General features: G+C 39.9%; 1 protein-coding gene across 1 annotated transcript in view; it reads right to left on the bottom strand.

Annotated features, from left to right (window-relative positions):
* Positions 1-2,031: 2,031 nt before the first annotated feature.
* The window catches only part of Stx7 (syntaxin 7), a 39,177-nt gene continuing 24,718 nt past the window's right edge, over positions 2,032-16,490 (bottom strand). Inside the window, exons 3-10 of the mRNA XM_027402918.2 lie at positions 12,710-12,779; positions 10,155-10,248; positions 9,355-9,492; positions 8,579-8,631; positions 7,877-7,973; positions 6,598-6,670; positions 5,748-5,830; positions 2,032-3,495 (exon numbers count right to left, since the gene is read on the bottom strand). Coding sequence (XP_027258719.1) covers positions 3,403-3,495; positions 5,748-5,830; positions 6,598-6,670; positions 7,877-7,973; positions 8,579-8,631; positions 9,355-9,492; positions 10,155-10,248; positions 12,710-12,779 — 701 coding nt within the window. The 3' untranslated portion in view covers positions 2,032-3,402. The remainder of the gene's footprint in view (positions 3,496-5,747; positions 5,831-6,597; positions 6,671-7,876; positions 7,974-8,578; positions 8,632-9,354; positions 9,493-10,154; positions 10,249-12,709; positions 12,780-16,490) is intronic.

Genomic DNA, 16,490 nt, shown 5'->3' with positions numbered 1-16,490 from the left:
GTTATAGGTTTACATAAACATATTGGTATTTTTATCTGGATACAAGATTTTTTACCCAAAGCAGTAAGGACCATGACTGGCCTAAGGGTGATGTCTTCAAGGTAAGATGTTAGCAGTCACCACTGCAGATGCTGTTGGGGTCCTTGGAATGCTCACAGGGCCTCTTCCAGACAGTGCACATGGCTTGTTGTTCTATGCTAGGCCCTGTCTGTGTCCATGTCTATAACAGATGATGCCATCCACACTGAAAAACATTGCACTATATTCAAAGGGAACCCAGTTGTTTTTTTACTATCAACGGTTTTGCAAAAGAAAACTATATCCTCATTATATTTAAATAACCTAAACACTTAATATTAGACTGCCGCTCGATTTAAGAAGCCAGTTAATTTCACTCTCAAGTCTGAGAACACTGAACAACGTGGCATTCGGTAGGGAAATGTCTTCAGTCTGAACAAGATTCAGAGTCAGTCACAAAAGCCTCTCACTTTATTTCCCAGTGTAAAGATGCCATGAGAGTGTGAGAGCTGGAGGATGGGAAAGAATGCTGTGAAATGCTCTCTTCTGAACATGCTACACCTACCACACCCATGAACTCACTCATGAACTCAGCAGCCGGGAAGACCAGCACAAGACCTACACATGAACAAGCCAGTCAAACTTCCAGCACAGGCAGGATGGTGGACTGCCACACCCCACCCCTTACTGAGAAGGCAATGGCAGCTCATACTTGCTAGGGGTGGGGATAATCTTTTTCATGTGGATGTGGTCATGGGTAGACTCTCCTTGTTCCCAGAGAAGATTCCACACTCACGCCTATAGAAACAGCATTAACTGGACTTTGTGAGCTATAAAAAATTAAAAAGGAATAACAAAAAAAAACAGATAAAGTTGGGATAGAAATGTGTTGAAGAGGATATGGGCAGAGTTGGAGGAGGTAATAGAGGGTAAATATGACATATTTCATTGTATGTTTATATAAAATTCTCAACAACAAACAATTTTTTTAAGACTTAACGTTTCTGCCAGACTTTGTCGACTCCTCATGGAAGGCCTTACCCAGTTGGGAGGAGTGGATGGGGGGTGGACTTGGGGGGAAGCAAGGGGGATGGGAGAAGGGGTGGAGGGAGAACTGTGGTTAGATTGTAAAACAAAATTTAAAAAATAAATGATTAAAGACTTAACATTTCAGAGAAATTCTAAAACTGACCTGAGGGAAACCTCAAGCTTTTAGTTTTCTCACTTAGCTATTCTATTCTATTTTGCATTTAAATCTTTTTTCAATCAAAAGTAAGACTTATGTTCTAAATACCTGGCAAAAGTTTCCTCAAGTTAGTGCTTTTTAAAAGACAACAAGCAGTTAACATTGCTGTCTTAGATCACTGGTCAATGACCCATCTAAAACAACAACTAAAGATCAAATTTTAGGTAAAGTGGCTAAGGTGATGCCCTGATTTTTGAAAGGGCTCTGCTGTTATGGAGCACTCATTACGAAGGTCACAGGAGTAAATGGGCATGGCCTACATGAAAACAGACTTATTATTAAGGAGAGCTTGGCACAAAGGTGTTTGTAAATGCCACTGAAACTTACCTTTGGCTACAAGATGGCAGTGTATAGTTTAACACAGCACATGCTATGGGGACATCTGGAAGAGAAGCTCTTGTGGGACCTGGCAGTGGGTGAGGGGGTGGCACTGATATGGCAGCATTTGCATGAATTCTCCAGGAATTCTTTCCAACCACGAAATCAGTCTGACTCTGGCACCAGAAAACCTCAATGTTCCAATCTCTCACAGAAACATTTTCAATTGTCACTTTTACAAAAAAAAAAAAAAAAAAAAAAAAAAAAGTTCTGCTGAGAGGTGAAGCAACTTCTCCTTATTAGTAAATGACCTATTTAATACTCCAAAATTAAACATGTTAAGCATCAATCAGAAAAGTAGAGGATGCTCCACCAGTGTGCACATGCTTCCTTCAGCAGCAAACGTGAGGGAAGCCAGGTTCCACAGAAGGAGTCCACAGGAATGAGAATTATTAGACATCTCTGAAATCATCTTTATTCTGCTTGCAAGGATACAATTATTTAGTTACTATTTCACTTGTTCCCATTTAAAGGCTTCAGAGCCTGCCACATTAAACAATGACTTCACTAGCAAACTGCTATATAAGACCATCATAAAACACAAATGTTAAACTAAGACAACTCCTTTTACAGCATTCAGATTAGTGCATTAAAACATTGATTTAAAAAGGCAAGTGAGTTCATTGGCAGACATCTGATTCTTAATCTAATGAAGTATGATAAAAAAAATGGCATGAGGAGGTTGGGGCAGATAGAGCTGAAGGAGATGATGAGGGTGAAAAATATTAGCCCATAGGCTACAAATCTATACTTCATTTTCTTGTGTTTGTCTTTATATGTATGTGTAACTGTCCTCAACTATCAATAAAGATGTTTCCCGTTTAAGTGGGGGGAAAAACAGCACTCTAAATAAACTCTAAATTTAAGGGTCAAAACTTGTGTACAAATTATGTCCCAAACCTGTAACTGTGGAAAAGTTACTTTGTGGCAATGACTCAAAGACACACACCTAATCAGTATCCTGTAGAACACAGAACCAGACAGTATGAAGATTGTTCAGTGCAGTAAGATATTGGAATCTTTAGCATCTAAACAGAATAGATAACAGTATGGAGTTTTTGGATACTTCCTCCAAGTTACACCAAACATTACAGTAACTGTACTTTCTTCAGGACACATCGAATTAAATAGACCATACACGAAGTCAATCTATCCTTACTATCATTCCTATGCAATATACAGCAAATGCATATATACACATTGGGAAATGGTTCGCTGATTCTATTTAGAGAAGACAAAAGCAATCCAATAATGAAAGATCTCTAATGATCTGCACTTCTGTGGACCTCAGGGGGTAAAACATCCCACAAACAGGTACATTAAAGTTTTGTTTTTTTTTTGAGAATACTCACTGGACAAATCAAATTTAAACTTGAAGTTTTAAAAATAAGATAGCATAGTCTGGGTTCATGTTACACAGTGAGAGAGGTGTAAGCGGTATACACACATCATTCAAATAATTCCCCAAACTCAGTCAAACAATATAAATAAATTATAAATGAAAGTCATATACAATGTGAGCAAAACCCCACAGTCATTGAACTAAACAGCATGGACATTATACCAGCAATGGTATTTAGAAAAACCTTCAGTATTAGAAAATATCAGATCGAATTCAAAAGAACCTCCTTCCCCCAATAAAAATGACAAAGTATGGGACCATCCTTTACACCACTGCCTTTAAAATAACAATAGAAAGTGACCTCGAGAATCTGCCTACAGAACCCAGACGACGTCGTGCAGCGGTCCACTCTCACCACTCAGCCTTTCAGTCCCCATACGATGAGACAGATAATCACAAGTCCAACGACGAGGACAAGAATGATGATGCAGAGGGTTTTTCTGGATTTGCGCTGCAGAAGCAAGAACAAGATAGAGTGGCACATTCAGTGAGGTGACTCCACAGCAGCTGAAAGCAACTCAAGTTCACTTCAGTCAGTTTGCAGCCCTTGTATTTGGGCTTGCGATTTTTCTTCTTAAAAACCTCTACAGCACATGCGTCATTAACAGTTGACAGCCATGACATCTGTCTAGTATCTGAAGCATGAGTTGCATTTCATAGATACATATGGACTCTGCATGTTCACGAGATTGATTCCCTGGAGAAATAGATTTATATCTATTGTAAGGTCTCTACCACATGATGACATAGTATGTAATGATTAATGACACTCCCAGCTAATACAGTTTCCAGAAACTTTGAAGAGACCTCCCTAGTACAAGGTCCTTTGTCACTTCAGGCTGGAGTACCACTGATAAGAAAGAAAAGCGGTGAGTAGGGCAGTGGGGGCACACACCTTTAATGCCAGCATTTGGGATGCAGAAGCAGGTGGATCTCTGAGTTCAAGGTCAGCCTGGTCTACACAGTGAGTTTCAGGACAGCCAGGGCTACATAGAGAAACTGTCTTAAAAATCAAAAATAAGGGGCTGGAGAGATGGCTCAGAGGTTAAGAGCACTGACTGCTCTTCCAGAGGTCCTGAGTTCAATTCCCAGAAACCACATGGTGGCTCACAACCATCCGTAATGAGATCTGGTGCCCTCTTCTGGCCTGGAGGCATACATGCAGACAGAATACTGTACACATGAATAAAAAAATCTTAAAAAAAAAAAAGAGAGAGAGAAGCAGATTGATTGGTAAACTGATTGATTGATTGGTAGGGTTACATGTGTCATGGTACAAGTGTGGAGGTCGGAGAAGTATTTGCAGGTCTACAGAGCAAGTTCCAGGATAGCCAGGGCTACATAAAGAAACAGTCTCAAAAATAAAAACAAACAAAAAAAATCAAAAAGAAAAAGAAAAAGAAAAAGGGGAGGATGGGAAACGAGGGCTTTCGAAAGGCTACCAAACAGGTCTCTCCGTATGTCGGGCTATCACTGTCCCACCAGAGACCACCATGGGACAGAGGGAGCACAGTTTACAGACAGCACTAGAAAAACCTCAATTGTTAAATTCACATATTTTTTTTCCTTCGATGGAAGAAACTGACACTGTTTTCCCTCCGGAAAGATGGGAATGGATATGTCAATAGTTGGTCATCTTTGCTATTCTGCAAAGCCGGCCCTCATCGAATCATCCAGAATTCTGAGCAACGTCTGTCAGTCAATAGAACCCATCTTTATGTGTATCACAAACCCTTCCTCCCTCAACCCCAGACGCTCTTTGGGAGGCCAGTACGGGACTGATCCAGCCCCCTGATCATGGATGCCAATGGGGAGGCCCCTGCACTCCTGGGAGCCTCTGGAGGTGGACTGGCGTTTTGCCCTGGTGGGTGGGGGGGACTTCGAGAGCCCATCCCACTTGAAGGGATGCGCTCTGTCTCTGGACACATGGGGAGGGGCCTAGGCCCAGCACAGGAAGATTTGGTGGATTTGGTGGAGCCCCGGTTGGGGGCCCTACCCTGCCTGGGGAGTGGCGGGTGGATGGGGTGGAGGGGGTAGGTTGGAGGTGGGGTAGAAGGAATGGGGGTGAGGGGAGGGAGAGGGAGAGGGGAAGTACATGTGAAACAAGCCTGTTCCCTAACTTGAATTAATAATAATAATAATAATAATAATAATAATAATAATAATAATAATGAAAAGAAAAAAAAACCCTTCCTCCCTATGCCCAGACTCCTGAGCACTGCTTCCCAGTCAATAGAACTCATTCTTGTGTGAAGGTCACAGGTGCTTTGCTAAAGAGATGTACTTTGATGTAGCCATGCCTGAAGCTTTGGTGTAATAATTCCCACATGGAAATTTTTTTTCCAAAGTTTTACTGTGTTTAAGTACGTGAAAACTTCTGGAATATCAGACTCCAGAAGTTTTTGATCCAGCACCGGCTAAGCTGTGCTGACCCAAGTTTTATTTGTACCTCACCTGGATGGTTTTCCTGCCTTCTGTGATGCTTGCTTCCCACAACAGGAAAAGTGTGGAGTAGTAGTCTCTTGCAAGCTTCATGATTTCCTATCTCTGTAGATTAATATGAGAATACACATGCCCAAACCAATTTTAAATTGACTGGCATGCTTCTGATCCTCCCCTCCCACAGAATTCTAAAGTCAGCCTATGCAACCACTTCAAGTCAAAACTCTAAGTTAAAAGAAAACGGATTACAGTTAATGTTACCTGATAATCTGCTGCTCTTGACAGCTGCTGGTTCGCCTGTTGAACGTGTACCTCTGCACTTTCTACATTGGCTTCTATGCTGTCTTTAAAATAAAATGCACATACACATAGAATTGTTAAACATGAACTGATGAGCCAATTATAAACCACCAAAATTCATTCAGCAGACATGTAAGGAAAACACGCAATCCAGATAATATACAAATGCATAAGCAAATGGCCTTAATCATATCTACATCTACTGGACACAACAAAAGTGCTGTCAATTTGCAAATGTCAGATCAGTGTCAGCACAAGCTCCTGTCAGTTTCTAACCCCAGAGCTTGCACTGCCTCAAGACCAATGTGCAAAACACATCAACCCTCTTCTCCCTAGGCCCAAAGACATTCGACATCACATAGAAAAAGTCTACCTCAAAGAACACTTCTCAAAGAACACTCTCCTCAGGACCAAGGAGGGGTCCAAACACATCCAGTCCTTTGTACGTTTATTTACTCAAACTACCCTGTTAGTTCTTAGTGTTCCTCGGCTTTGTATTTGATTCTGTTAAATACAACACACTTCAAATGATTCACATAAACACAGTGCTTTACCTACTTTGCATGGGACAGTGGACAACTTCACAGTAAGAATTTGATAATTGTATTCTGTTTTCATTAACCTAACTGCCGTGAAGTGTAGTCCCCACCCAGGACCCACAGGCCTTCACAGCAAACTGTAGACGCTATGCCTTTGATTTCAGAGGATCCCAATGAAACAGAAAGGAAGTGGTTTCTTGCTTGAAAGAGCTGCTGCAGGTAAACTGCAGGAAACTTGCTCCTACTGCCCAGAACACACCAGCAGGACTTACCAATCACATCTCCTTGCTCATGAATCATCATTCCCAAGTCTTTAAAGATTTCATTAATGTCCAAAATATCAGCCTAGGACCAAAAAAGCACACATTATACATTATTAGAAATTCAGTTCCCCACTCCCACAAATGAGGAAATTCAAAAGAAAAAGAAAGGAACACATTTATCCCCACTCATACATATATAAGCATGCAATTAGAAGTAATATATAATTTTGGAGAACATTGGAAAAATATACTACTATAAGCAATCCTAACAAAAGAGCTCCCAGATGGCTACTCGTTGTCGAGAGTAAACCTGTGACAGTTGCTTTATTAAGTGAACAAGATGGAAATTGGGGACTGATAATGGAGCAAGGCCATGGGGCACTAAGGCCAACCTGTTTTCTTGTCACAGGATATATTTTCTTAAAGAATATGGATATTATTATATTTCAATAAAAAATTCACCAGTTTGTCATCAGTTTGACAATTTCAATGAATAAGACATTATGTATAAGTGTAAAACCCTACATTAACAAATTTGAATACCCAACAGACTATAGTGAAATTTTAAATGTCATTAGTGGGTAAACAAATTATAAATTTATTGGCAAAAGAAATTACAGCTTTACTTTTCTTAATTATATACCTATTTCTTTTTCACCGATTAAAGACTTCATTTAACTGTGTAAGGAAGTTTGCACACCTATCGTGGCTTTAGTTTCCCTATCTGTAAAGTGTCATAGTTAGCAAGTGTAAGTAGCTTTTAAGAAGACAGAATGAGAAAATTAATAGTTATCCCAGTGCTTTGGCACATGGAAGACCTTGAGTGAACTGTAGCTACTGGTAACTATTATTAGCCCACTTTTTAGGGGCCAGATTGGTTCCACAAGAACTACAACTTAAGAAATCCTTCATCTCTGTAATACAAGAGACACCCAAAAAAAGCAGCACAGTTCTTTTAATGCTGTTGTAAAAGTCTTACTCATGGCGGGATGGTGTGTTCGGGCTGAAGGATGTCAGTTCCCCAGACTCCCTGGACAGATGAGTATTTCTAGAATGGTGTTTTCTCAACACTGAAAGAACTGTGGATGATTTAACACTGTGGATGGAATACGACCTCTCCCCCTACCACCAACAGCATCATTGCTTACACAGGAATTATTCCAAATTCTACAACTAGAAATTTCACCAAACTGACAGATGTTCTTAGAGTTTTCTTCCCCGGCATTATCCAGTTCTGTGAACATGCTCAAAGAACAGGGCAGCAGTGGGGCATGCCTGTAAGGCTTACTTCCAGCTGCCTGATTGAAGACTCTCTCTCATGAATAAGGCGTAGGTCATCTTCTGTAATTTCTTCATCTTGGACCTGCACTTGAGGCTGTGTTTGGCTATAAAAATAAATACAGAAGGAAGATGTCTTATCCACTACATGGGACATTTTGATCCTCAAGACCAGAATATTGCTCATTTTAAAAAGTGCTAAAATAGGTTAGGCATAGTGGTACATGCCTGTAATCCCAGCTGAGGCAGAAAGATCTGGAATTAGTTAGTCTTGGCTACACGGTGAATCCCCGGCTAGCCTGGACAAAACAGTGAGATCTTGCCTCCAAAAAACCTCAATAAACAAATAAAAACTTCTAAGTATAAATATTTATTTTATCCAAACTTTATCTCATTTTCATTATACTCATGATTTCATCATATATAGATTCAAGTTCACTTAAGTATTAAAAATTATACTTGCCAATTTCACATATAAATATTTTATTCTTAAAATTAAATAAATAAGTTTATTTGGGTGATCTATTTACATATTGCATTTAAAATAGTTTATAAATACTTAATTTTCCCAAATTTATTATTTCTCTACAAATAATAAGCTGTTTATGCAATAATATAACACAAGCTTTCATGAGTTCTGCTTCATGAAGTATAATAGATGAAACTTGAAAAATTATCTTTTGATTTACAAACTGTTTCTTTTTATTCTTACCTTTCCCAGGACACAAGATTCTTTTCTTTCAAGCTGTCTTCAGGAAAACCACCCTGAAAATTTTAGTTAAAAGACAGAAAGAAAGCAAGAATAAGGAAAAGCAAACAACACACAAATGTCCCCTTAAGATGGTGGATCTGTATTTTGGGTGGGTGTGTGTTCATGTGTGTGTGCATGCGTGTGAGTGTGTGTGTATGTGTATGCATACATATGGGTGTGTGCAGCTGCAATGGCAGCAGGAAAGGATAAGTTCTTGTTCTAATTTTCTAGGTCAACTAACTGCTTAAGTAGTGACAAAATAATAACTTAAACTGATGAGGATGGAATTCACTATTACAAGGACCAAATAATAAATATAATTTTACTGTCATTGTGAGTGAAATATCAGCTAATGGTGGATCCTGTAAGAATTAAAAACTAGACTAACACAAAAGTTTACTTTATCCTTTCCAGGCTCATATTCACTTTCCGAATCCCTTGGCACATGCCCTGAGTTCATCACCAAACCCTGGCACAAACCCAAGCACCAAGCCTCAAACCGACTTGCAATGAAAAGGCCACCTGGACTTGACCTTTAACCTTTGACAAGACAGGTTTTTCTGTTTTTATGGAGTCTGTACTTTGCTATTGCTCCACAAGGAGTAACTACAACAATACACAACATGAGTTTTCTTAAAACCTGGGGTGAGATCCCCTTAAATGGTCACAGATTTAAGAGTGTCACAGATCTCAACTTTATACATTAGGACGATGTCAATGCCACTCACAATACTCACCGATACCCTGGAGCTGGCTCTCACTCGAGCAACAAACTCTTTCTCTCTCTCAGCAGCTTGCCTCTGGGTCTTCTGAAAGTTTGTCAGTGATGTTGTGAATTCTGCCACTAATCGGTCCTTCTGTATCTTTCTTTGACGCTAGAGGAAAGGGAGAGACTGACTCAAACTGAGAAGCTCACCACATCTGCAGTAGTTGCTTCCAATTCTTTGGCTCTTTCTTTAATTCTAAAATCGCCACTCAGTCCCCAGTTACAGAAACCATCAGATGAACTCTCAGGAACCTTTATAATGGGTTCGAACCCTTGCGCTTTTATCTTGAGGCAAATGGCCCACTGTGCAGGATTTCTCACCTTAGACTTTAGTAGTGGCTGATAAGTGGGTCATGGTCTTAAGGAGAAATTTAGGTAATCCTCCTTTTAGGCAAATAAAACCTATACACTAAGCAAGCAAGAAGCTAACTTGTGCCCCTAGGCACATCTTGAGTATGTGCATGTGGGTGTGGGTGTGTGTGGGGGGGGCAATAGCCCTGCAAAGCCAGGATGCAATTACACCAGGAGGCATTTTCTCAGCACGTACTTAATTATGGGTCAGGGCAACTACATGGAAATAATTTCTGCTTTGTGCGACCACATGATACTACCTGAACAACTAAATATGGTTCTGAGTTCTGGTAACTAATCTCAAATTCAATGTTTTTGGTTGCCTAACTTCCTTTGTAGCATCGCCACTCAAAGATCTGGCCATGCATTTAATTTCTTTTACATTCAGTACATCAAAGCATGCATTGGAAAGCCTGGTACCTGTTCACTGGGGGTGGTGGGCAGTGATCCAAACTCTTTAATGTACTTATCTGTTTCTTTCGCAAGTTGGTTAGTATATTGCTGCTTCTGCTGCCTAAAGTGAAAAGAAAAAACAAAAAGAGAAACAGAAGGCACAAATACATTATTGTCAAAGAAAAACTCCACCACTTGTGTCAACCTTAGTAAATGGTTGTAGAAGAACTAGTCTTTTTGTCTGGGTATTTATAGTAACAAACTATAAACAGTGAAAGTACTCAGTTTTCTGAACATGTGGTCAATTTCTTCTGCCAAACCAAATCTTTAGGTTCTGTTTTTCTGATAAATACTAAGAACTATGACATAGAAGGGTCTTCATTACCTAAAATAACCACTCTTGGAGAAACATGAATTGTGATTACCTATAAGTATAGATCAATAGCTACAGATGAAAATGACTTCAGTGAGAAGGGCATGTAGTCAGGACAGTGATGGCGGTCTGGTCCTTTATATTTGAGAGACTGAAAATGTCTATAGCTCTTATCTGTGTCTCCCCTAGGACGTCATCTGAGAAAGAAAGACTATTTGTTTTTGTCCAGTGCCCAGGTGTGAGGTACATCTTGTATGTCTTATTTCTTTATGTGAATACTTATGTTCCACAAACACAAAGATGGAGGAGAAGTAGTGACAGTACAAATTTACTAGTTATTAAACTTGCTGTGGAAAATCTAACAGAGCTTCCTTATAAATAGACCTGAATACAAAAAAAATGGGGGAACTAAATTATACCTATACCTGTATTTTCCTAGATATCTTATAAAAAGAGTATGAATTTTAATGAAAAACCTTGATACTCAACAATATAATCTTGCATTAAAGGGATGCTTAGAAAAGACACCAAGGCCTCCCTTGTACATCCCTTATGTTACACATGAACTGCCAGTGAGGCTCACAATAAAAAGATGCTCAGATGCAGATGCCTGTATAGAGCTAGTGAAGAAGAAAAATAACCAGCTCACAGTTCTAGACACCAAATGCCCTTGCTTGGACGTGCTTCTCTAAGTTTCTGGAACAGGATAGTCAAAGTTCTCAAAATGCATGATCATGTCTATGGATTCAAAATTTCCACTGTTCGTGCCCCAAAACTAATGTGTCTATTTAGTATGAACTTCCATTGAATTGAATTTCAATGAATGTTTGTGTATTAGCTATGATTCACCCCAACACTTATTGTAGAGAAAAAATATGAACTACAGACAACTACAAATACTTCAAACTTCTTAAAAACATGAGTTTATATTCTGTATCTTTCCATATCTTCTTTGTACTTGTATTCTAGCTAATTGTTATATGGAGATAATGCTATGTGTGTGCATGTATGTTTGTGTGTACATATATATGTGTATGTGTGTTTGTGCATGTGTGTGTTTGTGAGTCTGTGTGCATATGTGTGTCTGTGTCTCTGTGTGTGTGTATATATATGTGTGTGTGGGGGGGGGTGTATCACTTGTAATCTGTAGCTAGTTAAAGTGCTGAGAACTCAAAAGGTTCTGAATAGTATTGGGCAGATCATCAAGGCCCTAAAAGAGAAATTTCCCTTATGAGCAATTAGAAATGGTTCTGTGTGTGAGCATCACTCAAATTTTACAAAGTTCAGGTGAGAAAAGATGACAAACACTATGAAATCTATAAAACACACAAAGTACTATTACTGTTCCTCTACTGGCATATTTACTGATACATATGTAGTGTGTGTGTGTGTGTGTGTGTGTGTGTGTGTGTGTGTGGTGTGCATGTGTATGTGTGTGTATTTGGAAGTTTTGACAGAGTTTCACTGTGTAGCCCAAGATGATCTGGAACTTACTCTGTAGCTCAGGATGGCTTTACATTCTCAGCAATCCTCTTGCCTTTTCTCCAATAAAATCCTACTATAAAAGCATCATAGAAATGGTTTTCTCTGCTGGGCGTTGGTGGCGCATGCCTTTAATCCCAGTACTCGGGAGGCAGAGGCAGGCAGATCTCCGTGAGTTCGAGGCCAGCGTGGTCTCCAGAGCCAGTGCTAAGATAGGCTCCAAACTACACAGAGAAACCCTGTCTCGAGAAACCAAAAATAAAAATAAGTAAATAAAATGGTTTTCTCTTGTTTCTGTCTGAAAAAAAAAAAGTTGAGGGCTGTTGGCTCAGAGGTTAAGAGCACTGGCTGCTCTTCCAGAGGTCCTGAGTTCAATTCCCAGCAACCACATAGTGGCTCACAACCATCTGTAATGAGATCTGGGGCCTTCTTCTGGCCTGCAAGCATACATACAGACAGAATAGTATATACACAATAAAGAAATAAATCTTAAAAAAAATACTTAAAAAAAAAAAAGCTGGGTGGCTGGTGCACAGGTCTTTAATCCCAGCATCCCAGCACTTAGAAGTCAGAGCCAGGCAGATCTCTGTGAGTTTGAAGCCATCCTGGTCTACAGAGCGAGTTCTAGAACAACCAGGGCAGTTACACAGAGAAACCCTGATTCCAAAAACCACAAACAAACAAACAAACAAACAACAAGAAAAAAAACCAAAAAAGCAAAACTCACAGCTGTTGCCTCAGTTCTGGTGAATCCTGAGGTGTTCCAAGTTGATTCAGAGTCCTTTGGATTTCCACAGCTATCGTAATAGAAAATTAATGAATAATTGTTACAAAAGTTACAGCCACAGAAAATATTACATTAGAAGCAATTAGGTAATTAAATGATGAAAAGAAAGAAAAACAAAGGAATAATGATAGATAATAATAATAATTGAAAAAATGAAAAAGTAAATGGTTTGTTTCTGGCTGATCAGGAACAGCAACAGACTGATTTTCCAAGAAAAATTGAGTGGGAACATTGACATGTGAAACTTGCTCATGTCCAAAACGGCAGCAATCTCTTTCCTGTGCTCCAGGGACTGCACTGAGAGTAGAACTATGCTGTTGTCTTAGAGGATGCATGGATGCAGACAGAGGGGAAGACATGGGACAGAGCATCAAGCCCAGAAAAGGAAGAAAAGTATCATGAAGACCCAGTGAGGATTCAGAGAAACAGATGCTGAAAAAAAAAAAAGATTCAAACAAGAACCTAACATATCTGTGTTCTTCTGGAGGACACTCCCCAGAGCGCCAATGGGGTAACACCTCTATTGGTGGGGGATAGGGAATAGAAGGGCATTGTCTAGTTTGGAGACTCAGCTATCTAATTCTGTACTTAGATGCAGAATAAAATGGCCAGATTACCACTATACACCACAAGTAGAAAGTAAACTCCTTATAGGCAAGAACTAGAACTGTATTTTATCTGTTTCTAAATCAGTCATTACAGGACTGATCATAGTACTGATACTCAGTGGATATTTTTATAACATAACTATAAAAAATGTACTGGATAGATCAATTATATAAGAAATAGCATGCATTTCTAAAACACAACAGTAGGGGGTGAGTTTAAAATTGCTAAGTGCTCAATTGTAATTAATTCACTCATTCAGTAATTCCTGGCTAACCTCTGTTCTGGATATGAACAGCAATTCTGCAGTATCCTTTGACTCGAGTAGGAGGTGTATGCTTGAAAATCAACTAAATCTTCAAACACTAGAAAAAGGTGCATGGAAAAATAAATCTGAAATTACCAAATCCATTCCATTTACATGTGTGTGTATACATATATACACATATATGTATATGATACTGACTCGATCTCATTTTACAAAGACATTGATAGTTATAGAGAATAACTGATGTCCAAGAAACTCTATTTATTTGGTAAAGGAGCTAGGATTAAACTAGTGATTTTCTGGCTTATTGTATTATTTGTATTATTTCAGTGTGGTAGACATACTGAAAAAAAGGTCCCTTCATGGTCTGAGTGTGTGATGAACACTAGGAGACAAAAGTCAAGTGTGCCTAACTTGAAGAAGCAATGGAGAGGCGCCAAGGGGAGGTTCTGTGCACCCAGCACCCCCAATGAGTTCCATGCACCACCAGAGCATGGCAAGGCCCACTCTATGCAGATGAAACTATCCTGCTTTTGTTTCCCATGGTGCTATGGGCTAACAAAATTCTAGAGTCATCATTTTACACACCACTATCACTACCTTCCTGTACCAAGGTCATCAAATACCCTGATAAGCTCAGGATCTTGTTTTATAGTTTTCCATCTAAGATGGCTATTAAATACAAAGAGTAAATACAAACAACAAAATGAAGAATTTGTAGGAAATCCTGCATTGCCTGAAAAAGCCTGAAGTATTGACTATCAAATGCCTTAATAGAAAAGCTACCATCCCTGTTCTGAATTCTTAAATATTAACTAAATTCTATATTCATAAGCTCCACTCAGTCCTGAGTGTACCAACAACTCCATAGGAAGTCTATTTGCCATAAATACTTAACAGTGTTGCAAACTTTCCACAAAGGGTACCTGGGCATCAAGCTGAAACCCTGTAATTTCAATAAAAGTATGTGTTACTAGTGCTTGGGAGGCACAGGCTTGAGCAGGTTATTCTTATCTGGTAGGTTAATTTAGAAGCTGGATTAGTGACTCGGCATTGCTGATGACCTTCCTTGTAGAAGACTCTATAAACATGGTGTTATTTTATGACCTGTGGCTCCCACATTCTTGGAGAGGAAAGGGGATAACTGGCTAAAGGGATTCCTTTGGCCCAGCTCTGCTGACCATACCTCATGAAGACGCCTGAGGGAAAACGTGTCTGCAGGGAAAGGACAAGATGCTATGGGACTGGCCACTGATAATGGTCCTCTCATCTCTTGATGGTTCCATTTCAGTTTAAGGTCTAAGGTGTTCTGAGTTTACAGGATGGTCAAATTCCATTTCAATTGGAATAAATTCCATTAAACAAAAACATGAAGCATCAATATTAAGGAATACTTTTCAGATTACAAAAGGGATTCTAGAAATTCCTAATTTACTACGTACGAAGAAAATGCAAATCAAGACTTCTCCATGAACATGAAATAAATAAATCACTTTTGCCATCGTCTGCCATTTGGTACTGTCTGTACTATTGCTCACTTCCAGGCAGGGGGCTCTATGGAATATACTACATTTTTCACAACAGAAATACAACAGTATCTCCAACACATCCACCCAAAAGTGCATTATTGTTTCATCAAAAACAGGCAATTCCTGCTGTCTCTTCCTGTGAAGTATGTGTGAGTGTGCTGCCCTCTAGTGGGCTAGGACATAGGAAAAATGCTTTTTAACAAAGTGCACACTTTCAGTCATAAAATTGCAGGTACGCTGGATGAGGGCTATGTATCGTTGCAGCCTGGGGAATGTAGAGCCCTTGCAAATGTTTGACAAGTGAGTATGACAGGCTGTTGGGGACCACAGACCCTGCTCTAACCCACATAGAGCACCTTCAAATAACCCCTAAACAGCCGAAGGCAGACTGTACCACCGCTGGATTTTAACAGAAAACAAATCCATCACTGAATCCAGAATGACAGAGTTGCGATGTGTCAGAAACAAAATGGTTGGTGAAACCCTTGTGTGACCCTGACACTCAGATTCAGTCTTACACTCCGCAGAGGACGGACAAGTCAACACCGACCAGGAAAGGCCACCGGCAAGGGCACCTGAGTCAGCCGGCTTGGAAATGTGACTCCACTTCCTGCTGCTGACTCTGGGCATTGACCTCATCATTCCAGCCACAACTACTTGGCATCTTCAAGCACAGAAACCACCCGGTTCCCACTTATCATTAACTCTGGCTGAAAACAATGTGGAGAAGCAGCTTCTATGGGGACAGCGAGAGCCAACACACAGGCACTAACAGAAGCAAGCACCTCACGTTACAAGGTTGTCATTCTCTCTTATGAGTCAGAAGTAAATAGTCAAAATATCCTTATTAGCCATTGCGACTCATGCTTGAGGGAAATTCAGTAGCATTAATGTCTTGGTTAGTTTCTGTCAATTTGACACAAGCTAGAATCGTTAGCAAGAGAGACTCTCAATTGAGAAAAATGCCTCCATGATATCAAGCTGTAGGCAAGCACAGAGCACATTTTTTAAAGTAGTGTTTAATGGGAGAGGTCTCAGCCCATTGTGGGTGGAATCAACCCTGCATGGAGGTCCTGGCTTCTATAAAAAAGCAGGCTGAGCAGCCGGGCATTGGTGTCACACGCCTTTAATCCCAGCACTCAGGAGGCAGAGGCAGGTGGATCCCTGTGAGTTCAAGGCCAGCCTGGTCTCCAGAGCGATAGGCTCCAAAGCTACACAGAGAAACCCTGTCTCAAAAAAGCAAGCCAGTAAGCAGCACTACTCCACGGCCTCTGCGTCAGCTCCTGCCTCCAGATTCCTGCCTGGTTTGAGTTCCTAC

Source organism: Cricetulus griseus, chromosome 2, assembly GCF_003668045.3.
Source record: "Cricetulus griseus strain 17A/GY chromosome 2, alternate assembly CriGri-PICRH-1.0, whole genome shotgun sequence".
Taxonomy (NCBI): Eukaryota; Metazoa; Chordata; class Mammalia; order Rodentia; family Cricetidae; genus Cricetulus; species Cricetulus griseus.
Note: the sequence above shows the minus strand (reverse complement) of the source record. Positions and strands in the feature narration are given on the sequence as shown.